The following is a 14,306-nucleotide window of genomic DNA, read 5'->3' on the forward strand; positions in this document are numbered from 1 at the left end:
TTGTTATCTCTGAGGTCGTACTGTTGTTTATGCTTATTTAGTCTGTCTCATTTTTTATATCATAATAATGCTTTTTATTTGATTTTCACTTTAGCAATTAAATGCTACTCTATATTTCTCCAAGCAAAATTAGCAAAAACAATAAATTAAGAAAGATGAGTAATCTCAAAGTAGATAAAATGGTTACTTGTAGCTATTATAAATGCTAAATCTACCTTTTTTGTTCTTACAATTACACAAACATTTAATTCTTGACTCTTCTTTTTTATATTAAAATTAGATATTAGTTAGATTCATATGATTATTATCAAAGATAGAAGATTTTCATAATAAAGCACATGTCAAGTTGTAACTGCAAGCATTGTAGTTGTTATTTGTGCTTAAAAAATTTGTTTTCTTTTGGAGTATTTTTAAGTACCCAATTCAATAATAGCGGAAGCGAAATAAGATTGAGTACGAACACATGAAATTTACTTTCTTCATCTTTTTTTTTTCTCTTTTTTTTCAATATTGTTATTAATTTCCATTTCCAGCAAAAAAAATAATGGCCAAGCCAGTTGTCTTAATTACCGGATGTACTGAAGGGGGTATTGGCTATTCTCTTGCAAAAAAATTTGCTCAAGAAGGAAATCAAGTGGTTGCTACTGCTCGTCGAATTGAATCTTTGGGAGATTTAGATACCTTTGGCTGTGACAAAGAAACATTAGATATCTCTGATCAAAGTTCTATTGATCGCATTGTACAAAAGACAATCGAAAAATATGGCCGTATTGACATTTTGGTTAACAATGCAGGAGCTCCTGCTATAGGAGCTTTGCTTGATATTGACTTAGAAACAGCACAACAATGTGTTAATGTAAACGTGTTTGGTACTCTTGCAATGTGTAAGGCTGTTGCAATTCATATGGCAAAGAATAAATATGGAAAAATTGTTAATATTGGTTCCGTTGTGGGATATGCGACTACACCATGGGCTGGTATCTATGCCTTATCTAAAGCTGCAGTTCATTCAATGTCTGATACATTGCGTCTTGAATTAAAACCATTTGGTATTCAAGTCACTGTTGTTGCTCCTGGGGCTATTAAATCAAATTTTGGAACCAATGCAGCAAGAGATAACGTTGTGCCTGAAGGATCATTGTTCACTCAGGTTGCTAGTTATATTATTGCTAGAGGATCTATGTCTCAAGGACCTCATTCAACCTCTGCTGATGATTTTTCAGCACATGTCGTCAAAAGAGTTAGTCAAAGTACATCACCCAGATATATCACATATGGTGCTATGTCTTGGATCTTTTTTCTCTTTTATTATTTACCATTTTTCATAAAAGATATGATATTTTATAGACGATTTGGGCTCAATATTTTAGAGAAAAATATTTAATAAAGTTTATCCCCATTCTAAAAAAAATAAACTAATAATGAGTCCTAGTAGATTAAAGACGCATTTGAACTGTTTATGCTCTCACAAGCTTAAGATAGATGATCAAAACAACATTTAAAAAACTCAGATCCATCATACTATTCCTCTCCAGCCTCTATCTATGCATGTAATGAAAGTATATGCTTTGAACTTACAAGATATGCTTGCAATGACTTAAAATTGTTCCTATACATTACTATTTCAGAACTGGAATTGCTAATGTATACTTTAAATTGTATCTCATAAAAGAAAAACTAGCTTAAAGGTAAATTTGTTGTCTTAGTGTTGTGCTTTATGTTCTGTGACTAAATTTTTTTGTATAAGTTTAAAATCCAGTTATAAGTGATGCCTCTAACAAGAGTTTAGGGTCTTGATGAGAAAAAACTCACACCTCCTGACAATAACCAGATAGTGCCATTTACAACACAACGCCAGTGAAATTTCCAGAGAAGTGAAAGGGTGAATATGATCTAACAGATAATAAAATAGTAATTAGGAGAAGAGGGGATCGTAGAAGCGGTATACATAGAGAGCGAGTCAGAAAATTGGTTTGTCAGGTTCAACAAAGATAACACTGAGGGCTTCAGTGGATATCCCACCTTTTTGTTTAAAGCAAAAAATTTTGGCGGTCGTTCAATTGGCATAATACGTCACGTTTTTTTTCTAATAGTTGCGTCGCTGATCTAAATATGTCGTATTTACGACGCGTAATGCCTCAGCTCAGTCTATTTAGATTTTGTTACTCTTTTTAGTTTGAAGCAAAGAAAAAATAATAAAAAGAACAAATGTCTGGTTACGATCGTGCTTTAACAGTCTTTTCTCCTGATGGTCACCTATTTCAAGTAGAATACGCTTCTGAAGCTGTCAGAAAGGGTACTTGTGCAGTACGTAGACTTGGGCATTTGTAGAATGAAAAAGGCACAAAAATTAATAAACTACATTAGGTTGGTGTTCGTGGTAAAAACGTTGTTGTTCTTGGTGTCGAAAAGAAGTCTGTTTTGAAATTACAGGATGCTAGAACTGTTCGCAAAATTTGTATGCTTGATGATCACATTTGCATGGCTTTTGCAGGTTTAACTGCTGATGCTCGTGTTTTGATCAATAAGGCAAGAATCGAATGCCAAAGTCACCGTTTAACTGTCGAAGATCCTGCATCTGTTGAATACATTACACGCCATATTGCTCAAATTCAACAAGTAAAAAGAACAAAAAAAAAGTTTTCCTATTAATAACCATTTCTATCAAAAAGAAATATACCCAAAGTGGTGGTGTTCGTCCTTTTGGTATTTCTACACTTATTGTAGGCTTTGATCACAATGAACCAAAATTATATATGACTGAACCTTCTGGCATTTATACTGCATGGAAAGTAAGAAAATTTCAAGACAAATAGTACCTGTGGATACTGATAACTGTAAACAGGCAAATGCAATCGGCAGAAGCTCCAAAACGGTTCGCGAATTTTTGGAAAAGAATTACAACGAAGATATGGAAGAGAAAGATACAGTTAAATTGACTATCAAATCTTTATTGGAAGTTGTTCAAACAGGTGCAAAGAATATTGAAATTGTTGTCATGACTACAGAAGGAGAAGTCAAGGTAAAATAGAAATCTTTTCATATTAGCGTGTACATACTTACACAAAAGGGTGCTTAATAGCGATTAGAGCAAGAAGAAGTTGAAAGCGTAGTCACTGAAATTGAAAAAGAAAAGGAAGAGGAAGCTGAAAGGAAAAAGAAACCCAATGTATCTATGGGAAGTGCTTAATTGTTATATATACATGCATATATATATTAAAAACAGTTAGCAACTACCAAGTGTTTTATTATCATTCTTGTCTTTGATTGTTAAGTTTTGGCTGTTTAATATTGAAAAAGTGATATCACCACTATCACTATCAGTACATTTCATATTATATAGCCAAGGTATTTACTAAAGTTAGTCTGAAAAAATAACTGCTTATACAAATATTTATTTCATTGAAAGTTTTAAATATTGTGAATCTAAAACAAAATAAGCCTGGTTTATTAAAATCAAAAGAAAAACAAACAAAATGAACTGGTTATTGAACTATTTCTTTTCTCTATTTAACTTTATAATCTCAGAATGAAAGTAAGCACAAGAAAATGACAAACAAATGAAGTTAAGTAATATTTTATTAATAATAATCAGTAAACGGTAAGCGTAAAGGTACGCGACCGATCATCGATTTGAGTGTTTTGACCCATTCTTCACTTTCATGCACTGTATCACTTACACAATCTAAATGGAAATCAGGGAATGATAACCTAAAAAAACCTTTCAAGTTTTCTTCAACAATGGATTCACTTCCAAACACTTTGTCCTCTTTAGTTTCTTGTTCAACTAGAGTTACAATGACCTTATCCGCTGCAGCACTTAATCGAATTACATCTGCAATGTTATAGTGGCTCCATACTTCTCTCCCTTCTTCTTCGGATGTATATCCAATCAATTGACTGCCAATTAATTTATAGTAATGTCTTTGCCAAATCTAGATACAATCAAATACTTATTAGAGAAAAAGAAGTTTGTATATTGCTTGTGTTTTTTATTACCTTTTGTCCTTGTGTTCTTGTTGATAAATGTCCGCTTTGCCAGCATGTATCATGCCATTGTCGAATTTTTAGTGTTAAATCACACTCTCTTAGACTTTTTGGTACTTGCTATACATCACATATCAATCAATAAGCCTATAGATTGTAAGACGCACTTACCACGTTTGGACTGGAAACAGGCAAGTACAGCATTTCGATGTTTAATTTACCAACAATTTTTAAGAAATCCTCTTCATCACCAAACTGTTCTCTTCTTGCTCTTTCTTTACTAGATCTTGTGTACCAAGAATTGAAACAATCAAAGTTGGCTGCATATGTTTTTTTATAACAAGCAGGTACCATATGGTCCACTGCAAATTTTGTTTGTCCTATTGCACCATCTTCTGGATGTACATATCCTGATAAATGCTCTTTCTGTTTACGTATTGATGTAAACCATTTTGTCCAACCTGTGCGCGGTTTAACGTGATAATCAGGCCTAACATGAAGCGACACTGTAATAATCATTCCAGGTTTCGCATCAACAACGCACTCATAATCCATTAATATTTGTTCCCCTAACATTTCATATCTTGACATATATTCATACTCCCCGTCGCTTATTACGCAGCGTGCATATGTGATTTCTTTAGGTAAAGGTAATAAAACATCATGAGCGCCGCTCACTCCAATGTATATTTTTCCATATTTAGTTTGTTTGATTTCTTCTGTGCATAATGTGTGCTCAGTCATCTCATGTGCATTAGGAATGTTTACTTTTTCTGAAGCTGCCTGCACTGATTGCCTTATATCTGGTTTTCCCAAGCTGTCCTGTGTTTTGGGCAATGCATTCATATAATGCGATATATCTTCTATACGTGGCTGTTGTGTGGTTGTAGTGGCTGCTACTTCTACAACCTCCCTCTCGCCTTCTTTCTCTACCTTTTCTTTGTCTACAATTGTTATAGTTGTATTATTATTTTGCTCTAATTTTGTTTGTATATTGTCTTGTTCATCCTGTTGCATAAATATCAGAATTTCCCCTTCAGCTTCCATATTAGAGCTTGTAAAGCTTTTTGCTTTTTTTGTGTAAAGATCAGTTGAATAATAGTCTAAATCAGGGTCTTCTTGCTCTTCTCTTGTTGGCTGCTTAGTTTCTCTTGTAGCAGAGCCTGGTTCATCATCGTCAATAGTTGTGTTTTCTGTTGTACTTGAGTTTTTGAAGGATCCAGATGTCATCGATGATCGACTGCTATCATCCTTTTCTTCAACCCAGTCATTCTCTGGATCAAACCACTGCTCGCTTCCTGCCTCACTTGCTACTCCAATACTTTGTCTTACTGGTGCTTTTTCAACTAGATTAATACCAATTGACCAGTGATTACGTTGGCTTCCACTTTTCCTTTTCTCGCTGACAGTCGCAAACTCTTTACCTGATGCGTAGGGCTTGGAAAGAAAATCAGGAACAATGTGCTTTTCATTCTTTTGAACGTCTGCTAATGTAAGCATACGTGCTTCATTCTCTAGCGATAAGGTCTGGATGGTAGCCGATTCATCTTTATCAGAAGAAAATGAGTATCTTGGGTCCTGTTTATTTTTTTTCAATACTTGTTGGAACTCTTCATCATCATCATCGTCATCAAAATTTATATTGTGAGCTTCTTGCATTAGTTGGTCGTAGGATTTGTTCCAATCATCACCAGATCCTTTCTTTCCGTAAGGGTTTGCTTTTGTAGGTGTTGAACCTACATCTTCTTCATCTTCGCTTACATATGCCTCATTGCTATTTGTATCGATGAATGTAGGTTTATTTAAAGCTATTTTAAATGCGATTAATTAATATCATGAGCAAATATTTATAATATATACTTTTTGAGCTATTAGTGTATGCTATTGACATAGTATCAGGACCAGTCTTATTGTCTTCAAGATCAATACTCTTTACAGACATTTTATCTTTGACAGGTTGAATGATAGTATTACTTTGTATATCATGTTCTGTATAAATTGCTCCTTGTACAGCCGATATATTGCTTACATGGACTGTGCTCTTATACTCTCCATAGCTAGATGTTTGATGATTGGCAACACTTTCAGCTGTCAAAAAATTTGGTGTGATATTTACCATCTCCACCTTTGCCTTTTGTCCTCCTGCTGCTCTTGAATTAAATGCATTGTCATTATAAGCAATGCCTTGATTGTAATAGTCATTGTAGTCATCATCACTCTCATTTTCCTCAAAAGTTGCAACCGATCGATCTTTATAAGGTTGATTTAAGAATGTTTGATCATATTCTCTCTTACTTGCTTCTTGAATGATTGGTGTTGCAGTGTTGTAATTTTCCCTTGTGGCTGCTTGATTGCTATAAGCATCGGTCACTGACTCGGCTATACTTAGCCTAGTCTCTGAGTTGTCTCGAATTGCTGCCACTGTAGTTGCCGTTGCCACTGCTACTGTTGCTGCTGCAGGAGGAGCATTCTGATTTACAGGAGCGTCCGACATGATATCAGGACTAGCTACCTCACTAATATGACTAGTAGTAAAAGGACTATTGTTTATGACGTTTTCTTGACCTTTAATTCTTTCATCAATATCAGTCGAGATAGAGACAACCTTTACAGCTTCTTCCTCTTGATCCTTCGTTTCTCTACTACTGGCATCACTAGAGACAATGTTCTGGTCTACATTTAGCTGTTTCTTAGCCTCTTTGCTATTAACATTACTACTGGAAGCAAAAGGAGCATCATTGGCTTTGGCGTGAAGATCTTTTACTTTTTCACTGACATTACTGAAAGCAAAGGCAGTAGCAACGGATTTGGCTTGACTGTTTTGCTGATTCTCATCTTCATTATTCGTATGACTATATGCGGCAGCAATATTTCTAACCTTATTTTGCTGATTTTTAGACTCCAAATTATGTTGAGAATCTAAAGAACGAGCTACGTTTCTGTATCCCTCTGCTTCTTCAAATCCAGCTATTGTAATTGTCTCGCCATGATAGGTCGATTCATGGCTATAATGAATAACATCATCTATTTTTTTATCCATTGGAAGCTTGCTGTTATCGCTGTTTATTGAACTGTCTTTAATAGTATTTGGTTCGCTGATTGCGATTTCTCTTCTATCATTGGTTTCGCTTGTAGTTTGTTTTATTTGGCTTGTGTTTATATCAGAAGAAACATTTTTGTTCCTCTCAGATGACAAGATGAGAGGTTGTGTGAGGTCAATAGATTTATTGGCACTATCAGTGGGTCTATAAGCATCCTCAATATCGAGGCTGCTGGGTAGAACAGAGTTGCTATCAGTAGCATGTGTGCTATATAGAGAATAGCTGCTGCTGTTTGTTTTAGAGTTGTTAAAGTAACCATTCGCATTAGTGTGCAAAATATCAGTCTTTTTGGTGTCTTTGGAGTTGTCTGTAGTTTCTGTATAACCACTTCTGTTATCAATAGCATGTTTATAGTAATCATTCTCTTTCATATTTGATTCGCTAGGATTGTCATAGAAACCTTTGCCTGAAATAATCGATGCGCTGTCCTCTTTATTTATGTGATGTATGCTATTACTACTGCTAAAATCTGAGCCGGCTTTGATGTTCTCATTCGATATGGTCTTTATTTTATGAATACTAAAATTATCCTCTTCGGCTTTTTCAATGTTTTTGTCTATTTTTGACTTAATCTGTAAGCTATCTTGGGACTTATTAAGCTGAACATTATTTGAGTCGTTTTGGTTGTTCTCCTGATCAGATTCATCAGCACTATCCTCGTTCTCTGAGAATTTTAATCTGCTGCTAGCTGTGCTTTTTATATAAGCTTTCATTGCTTCGATATCATTATTGTTATTGCTATTGTCTATCTCAAATCTCTGTATTCTTTCAGTTCTAAATGTATTTTTTGCTTCTTCTTGTGAAATAATAGTCTTCTTTTCAAGTTGATCACTAATATTATCCTCTTCTGCCGACTTATCATGCATAACAATAGCTTTTCTTTCAAAATGATCATTATTATCTACTGTTGTTTTCAGTTTTTGCGTTTGTGCGTTTTCTTTTGTGGAGGCTAAAGGACTGGGTATCTGCTTGTCTATTGAAGATGTAAGCAGCTTGCTGAGTAACCTGATGTGTGATATAATTTACCTATTATGTCTTCAGAGTTCTTTCGTTTTGAATGATGCGCATGAGAATCTTCCTCTTCATCGCTGCTCTCCACACTAAGTTCATCCTTTTTCCACACTTGGAATCGCTTTCCTGTAGAATAAATTTCGACTTTTTCTTCTTCATTCAAATTCTCGTGTACGTTAATAATCTTTTTCACTTTTCCATTTTTTCTCATGATAGATATCTTTTTTCCTGAAGCCAATACTGATTTATTAGAGTCCGTCGGGTTAAATGGCTTTTGTTTTTTTTCTTGCTTTTCAGTCAAGGGTGAATCTATTTGAGCTTCATTATTTATTTCAATAATTGGTATATCGTTCGCTCCGTGATCTAACTCTGTTTCAGGAATTAATTCATCTGGTATTATGATGCTGGGTTCTTTAATTTCGTCATTTTCATCCACTACTTGAATAATTATTTCTTCTTCTGGTGTGCTCTGAAGACTGGTTGAACTTATGCTTGGAATAAGTGGACTAACAAGTGTACTAGTCTCTTCTTCTTTAGAAGGGGCTTCCTCTTTTTCATTCACTTCTGTCTCTGGTTTCTTTTTGTTGGCTGCTTCTTTTGCTGCTTTTAATGTTCGAAGCGATGGAACTTTCTTTGGCAATGTGTCTGATGCTTGCTGTCGAAATACGCTTGTTGAAACTACAGATCGATCTTTTAAGATATTGATCACTCTCGAGCTACGCTTTACTTGATCTGCCGCATTAAGGAATTTTGATTTGTCTTTTACGGATGCAGTATTGGTAGCTTCTGCCACCTTAAGTTGGACTTGCTCCTTTTGATTGGCAGGAACTTCTTGTCCTTCAAATTTTCTAAACAATGGGTTATTCTTGACAGCCGATCTTTGAGCAAGCTGAGCCACTTCCCTTTGTCGCTTTAATCTTTCCTTTTCTTTCAACTCTGCTTCTTCTTCTTCACTCAAAACACGACGCTTACGTTCCTCTAAATGTCCTGGACGGAAATAACGACGTGTAGAGTTTTGTCGTTCCTTATTTGCCTTGTTTTTTACATTGTTCGGAGATTCTGCCAGTTCACGCAATCGTCTGAATCGATCAGAGGTAGCAGACGGTTTATTGGATGTACTGCTATCCTTTTTCTCTCTGTTAATTAGTAGTTTGGGCTGATCATTGTCCATAGGTAAATGACCGAGTTGGTTGGGTTTGTTCGCATCAAGGCCCTTGTCAAGAAACATCTGTATGAGTTCTTGCCTATTTAAGAAATAAGCAAGATGCATGATCGTATTCTGTTCTTGTCCCCATAAACAAGTATCTAGTTCTACTTTAGTTGATTTCTATAATGTAAAAAAAGCATGAGAATATATTCATCTTATCTGTAGTTGATCAATCTTAACCCAAAAACCTTTAAAATAAAATCAATCAATTCATTTCTATCCTCGGCCCACTCGTCCCCTTCTATCCCATAGTCAAACAATATATGATGAAGTGCATACAAAGGACGAATGGAAGTACCCAAAAGTTTAAATTCTTGTAATCGATCAACAAAATGCTTAAAATCTGTTTCGAGATGAGAAGAAGGTGAAAGGGGTGTCCATAAAAGGCTCGGTTGAAGATCAAGTAACTCTTGGACACTATGAAAGTCAAGTGCTTCAATGGCTGTTGTCCAATCTAGTATAAGTGTTTCGTCAACAGGCTCCGTCATATATAAAGTAAAAAAAAAAAAAAAAGAAAGAGAGAAAGGGGAGAAACAATAATAAAAAAAGTAGTAATAGTAATAGCTGTTGAGTTTCTATATCTGGTGTTTTGTACACCCAATAAATGATCCAAAGGTAACTCTATTCAGCAAGGCACACTTAAATACTTGTTGTACAATCACTTTTAGTCCCGCATTTAGATATGAAAAACAATTTGTAGTAAAGTTAGGGATAGTCTATACATATAATATAAAAGAATAATTAAAGCAATATCAAGCTGAAATAAAAGAAAAAGAAAGAAAGAAAATGAAATGTAAAGAAATGCTGGCTGCTTATTCTTATTCATGTAGCAAAGCTCAGCTCTTTATCTTGATACAAATTAAAAGCTGCTTATTATATAAACACGAATAAAAATTTAAACGGTATTTACCTTCAAAAGAAAAAAGGCTGTGCTCCTTCTCTCTTTCGGCAGAGACATATCCCAGCTATAATTAAGCACAATTACCTTCACAAAAACTTTTATAGTTGCACGGTTCCTATTAAAGATCTAGGATAAGTTTGATTTGTGCAATAAAACCATAACATTAAGACTAAGTATTGAAATAGCTGCAGTTCATAAATGAGCAAGAGAACTAATATGTGTGTCATTTTTGGTAAGATTATACCTAGGTTGCTTCCTTATTTAATCTATTTGCTACTATTTACTGAGTTTGTGTGTGCTCTTTGTGATTATGACACAGACACATATTAAAATCAGCCAGTTAAAAACAATTATGCGTATTCCTTTTTCTATTATAGTATAGTTTGTCGACACCAAATCCAGATACTTTTTGATAAATAAACTATGCTCAGCATTTGACTATTATCTCTCTAACTTAATTGATGTAAGAAAGGAAGACGCCAGATCTACTCTAGTGCTTTCTTTTTTTTAATACATCATGAAAATAGCTGCTACTGTATTAATTGTGATCAAATGCTAAACATGCAGATCAAACACTGCCTATTTAACTAGGATGATGCTTTAAGTTTATCTTCAAAATTAGCATCCTTTTCTATTTTAAAGAAAATTATTATATTCATCCATACTTATCATATAACCTTTAAACATTTGAGGATCATACTCTATCTTTGCAACCGCCCTGATTTTAAAGAGGGACCATGCTTCACAGCATTTGGATTATTTATGAACTTTTATCATAATGCCATGGAGGTAATCGGAAAACAATAATCAGAAAGAAAATCACAGCTGTCCACAACAATAACTGCAAAGCATTTCATACAAGGTTTCTTGTGGATATGTCATCCGTTCCATAATTGAAAAGCATTTACTTCACCCAATTAGTGTAGCCAAATTCATGATGGGTTTGGTTTTTAAATTCAATACAGAGTTTGACTCTGGAAACTTTGTATCTATAAACACATCCTTTGCAAATGCTAAAGTCAAAAGCGGTTGTGGATATAGAACTATTTAATGGGCAAGGTCACATGCTTTGGCCAGAAAATCAACTGATAGCCTTGTATGTTTATTACATAGCCAAAAAAAACGAAAGAAAATAAATGCTTTTTTATATCTTGGTTATCTGAAAAGTGTCATGAATGAACTCATTATCCTAATGGCAGAAAAGACAAGAAATCATTATCAAAAATGATTAACTCTAAAGACTTTTGACACAAGCGTCTAATATTTTTTTTTATTCGTACATACTAAGAACCCCTTAGTCAAAAAAAAATGGCAAGCTAATGCTTATCGTCTTACTATTCCTTTTAGTGTCTTCACCTTTGCAAATAAATTTGAAAAGATTCTTAAAGCGTGCAAATATAAAAGATTGCTCATTTTTTACATGACTTCGTAAGTGTCAAAAATATGACTTGAAGTTTCTACTCAATTAATATAATACAGTAATTCGAATGCGTAAGAATATATCTTGTCTTAGTGCTTTTTTATGAAATCTCATGTAGTATTTTAATTAGAAAAAACACTTTCGGCTTTGAAAATGCTTAAACCTTTATTGTCAGAGCTTTAAAATTTTGATAAACGCGTCAAGAACAAGACACTTTAAGCTCGAGTTTTTCTGTTTCATTTGTTCTATTCTATCATTATTTTTTATATATGAATACAAATAAAAAGAATAACAAGTTTGTGTTTCACGTATGGAAATGTTGGATGAAAATAAAACCAAGTTTCTTTTAAGGAACAGTAAACGGTGTTGTCCTTGCATGATGAACTATAAATAGTAAATTACTCCATCCGTCGATTTTTGAAGAAGAGCCTTATGTTTGCCGAAAAACGAATGAGAGCATTGTACTTTCTAACTCGTTTGCATATTGACGTAAAATACGCGTAGAGTATAAACATTATTTATCGAATCAGTCCATAATGATGAAAGCAATAGCAAGCAGTACTACAAATGCTACATAAAAAACACTTATTAAATCGTTGTTGTATTTTAATAAGGATAGGGTTTGAAATACCAACTATTTTAATGACAAAAAAAGTCTTTTTTGGGAATCTTTTTATTTCATATTTTAAATGCCGAATTACCTTACTAATGAAATGATCGTCTCTTTCTCTTTTCTTTCTTTTTTCTCTTTCTGTTAAACACAACAATGGAAAACATACCCAACACGTTGGTAATAAAAAATAATACATTGCTCAATATTTACTCAAATTAAAAGAACATAGAATGTAAAGGACTTACTGCAAAATATTGGTAAAGAAAAAAATTGGTCCGAAAAAGATGTTGAAAATGACCTCTTGATCCTTCAAAAAAATCGTATTGTCACTGTAAGTGTAATGTATAAAGTATACATGAATGCTTATTATGCTTACAGGTAGATGATTTAAGATCCTTGTCACGAGAAAGTTGGACAGTAAATGCTTGTTAACAAGCCAGTTGTATTGTTAATAATAACAGCGATTTAATTATAGCAAATTGAATTACTTCCATTAGTCAAAGATTTATTAAGATTTGCTATTGATTCAGATTGGCCTAAAGATGATCGTAAGTAAACGAATATATTTTCATGTAAAACATACTTAAATCAATAACAGAATATCAAAACAGTAAAAAGAAAGAAAAGAAGAACAAAAAGAAAGACAAGAAAGACAAGAAAGACAAGAAAGACAAGAAAGATAATAAGGAATTAGGTGAACCAGTGACACCAATTGTGTTAAATGATCAACAAGAACAGCAAATTGCAGTTGAAAATACAATCAAGAATGGCTTAATTCCTGAATTATCCGCAATGCATATCACTGGCGAAACAAGTACAACTGACAGTGATGATGAACCTGCTTCACCATCTGATACGCCAATACGTAGAAAAAGTGTTACTTTTTCAGAGGAAACTCCTCTTGAAGAAAGTGAAGAAGCCCAAAAGAAAAAGAAGAAAGAAAAGAAAAAGAATAAGGAAAAGAATAAGGAAAAGAATAAGGAAAAAAATAAGGAAAAGAATAAGGAAAAGAATAAGGAAAAAGAAAAGAAAAATTAATGCTTTATTTCTTCTTTTTCTTCTTTTTTTCACGCTCTGTTAAATACATTGATAAAAAGTCCCCTTGTGTACCAATCTTCTTTTTTGATTTTACTGTCTTTGGTTTTTCTTCTTCTTCTTCTTCTGAATCTGATTCTTCTCGTCTTCTTTTATTGTTTACTTGCTCTGTATTTGCTCTTCTATTTTGATTTAGTATCTTGTTTTTAAGTTGTGTTTCTTGTTTTGAGGCTGGCCTAGTATTATTATCATTTTGATGCCTCATCGCTTCCGCATGAGATAAATATTTTGCACCCAATCCGAGTCTAATAGAATAAGTATTGTTTCATTCCGTTGTAGTTTAACTCTTTACCTATCAGGTCTACCTGTTGAATATTTCTGTAGTGTAAACTCTTCTTCTTCTTCTTCCAATTTCTCTCCTGGCTTTGGCGGTGGTAGCCATGAATTGATAAGGCTTCTAGCCATTCCGATAGAAGCGTCTATTTGTGTCTTTATCTTTTCATTCTCTTCTACATTAACTTTTGTTTTTTCAGTCATTTTAAAAAAATAAAAAATAAAAACAAATAAAATGTAACAACAAAAATGACAGCTTGTGGCTTATTATATTTTTTGTGCTCTATCTTTCATTGACATAATCTATCAACCTTTGAAAACAAGTTACTCAAAGAGCCTGAAGATAGTTGATAGAAATCAGAAAAGCTAGCAAAGATCAAATTTCATTAAAAGCAATAGATTTTTTCGGATGTTTATGATAATGATACACATATCAGACAGTGTCAAAGTAAGAAATGGAGTTGCTAAAGAAATGATGATTACAAATTCTGGCTGTTAAGCAAAATCTGAACGAGAAACCACTAATTCTCAATTAACATGTGCTTAGAATCAGCTAATATCCAACAAGAGAATAAACACCATTTTCTCTAAAGGTGCCCGAATGAACGGAGAACAATTTGAAAAAAATATATAAATGTATACACGTACATATTAAAAAACCGGTGAGTTTTTTGGATATTCTGTTATAAATGACGATT

General features: G+C 33.6%; 5 protein-coding genes across 5 annotated transcripts; 3 read left to right on the forward strand and 2 right to left on the reverse strand.

Moving 5' to 3' along the window:
- Positions 1–544: 544 nt before the first annotated feature.
- On the forward strand, positions 545–1,370 carry RO3G_10409 (uncharacterized protein; the record flags this gene model as incomplete). The annotated part of the gene is made up of 2 exons (XM_067664994.1): positions 545–1,250; positions 1,348–1,370. 2 exons carry the CDS (start codon positions 545–547, stop codon positions 1,368–1,370), a joined length of 729 nt encoding a protein of 242 aa, XP_067521095.1.
- Positions 1,371–2,208: 838 nt separating this feature from the next.
- RO3G_10410 (proteasome subunit alpha type-7) lies at positions 2,209–3,190 on the forward strand (the record flags this gene model as incomplete). The annotated part of the gene is made up of 5 exons (XM_067664995.1): positions 2,209–2,307; positions 2,368–2,619; positions 2,673–2,792; positions 2,846–3,022; positions 3,083–3,190. 5 exons carry the CDS (start codon positions 2,209–2,211, stop codon positions 3,188–3,190), a joined length of 756 nt encoding a protein of 251 aa, XP_067521096.1.
- A 391-nt stretch (positions 3,191–3,581) lies between these two features.
- On the reverse strand, positions 3,582–9,794 carry RO3G_10411 (uncharacterized protein; the record flags this gene model as incomplete). The annotated part of the gene is made up of 9 exons (XM_067664996.1): positions 3,582–3,935; positions 4,000–4,107; positions 4,159–4,413; positions 4,606–5,333; positions 5,412–5,795; positions 5,848–6,237; positions 6,283–8,061; positions 8,115–9,343; positions 9,487–9,794. 9 exons carry the CDS (start codon positions 9,792–9,794, stop codon positions 3,582–3,584), a joined length of 5,535 nt encoding a protein of 1,844 aa, XP_067521097.1.
- A 2,599-nt stretch (positions 9,795–12,393) lies between these two features.
- RO3G_10412 (uncharacterized protein) lies at positions 12,394–13,278 on the forward strand (the record flags this gene model as incomplete). Its single annotated transcript, XM_067664997.1, has 5 exons — positions 12,394–12,417; positions 12,470–12,571; positions 12,619–12,657; positions 12,716–12,788; positions 12,839–13,278. 5 exons carry the CDS (start codon positions 12,394–12,396, stop codon positions 13,276–13,278), a joined length of 678 nt encoding a protein of 225 aa, XP_067521098.1.
- A 90-nt stretch (positions 13,279–13,368) lies between these two features.
- On the reverse strand, positions 13,369–13,812 carry RO3G_10413 (uncharacterized protein; the record flags this gene model as incomplete). The annotated part of the gene is made up of 3 exons (XM_067664998.1): positions 13,369–13,407; positions 13,439–13,580; positions 13,628–13,812. The coding sequence occupies 3 exons, from the start codon at positions 13,810–13,812 to the stop codon at positions 13,369–13,371; spliced, it is 366 nt and encodes a 121-aa protein (XP_067521099.1).
- Positions 13,813–14,306: the final 494 nt, after the last annotated feature.

Source organism: Rhizopus delemar, genomic scaffold (assembly GCF_000149305.1).
Source record: "Rhizopus delemar RA 99-880 supercont3.8 genomic scaffold, whole genome shotgun sequence".
Lineage (NCBI taxonomy): Eukaryota > Fungi > Mucoromycota > Mucoromycetes > Mucorales > Rhizopodaceae > Rhizopus > Rhizopus delemar.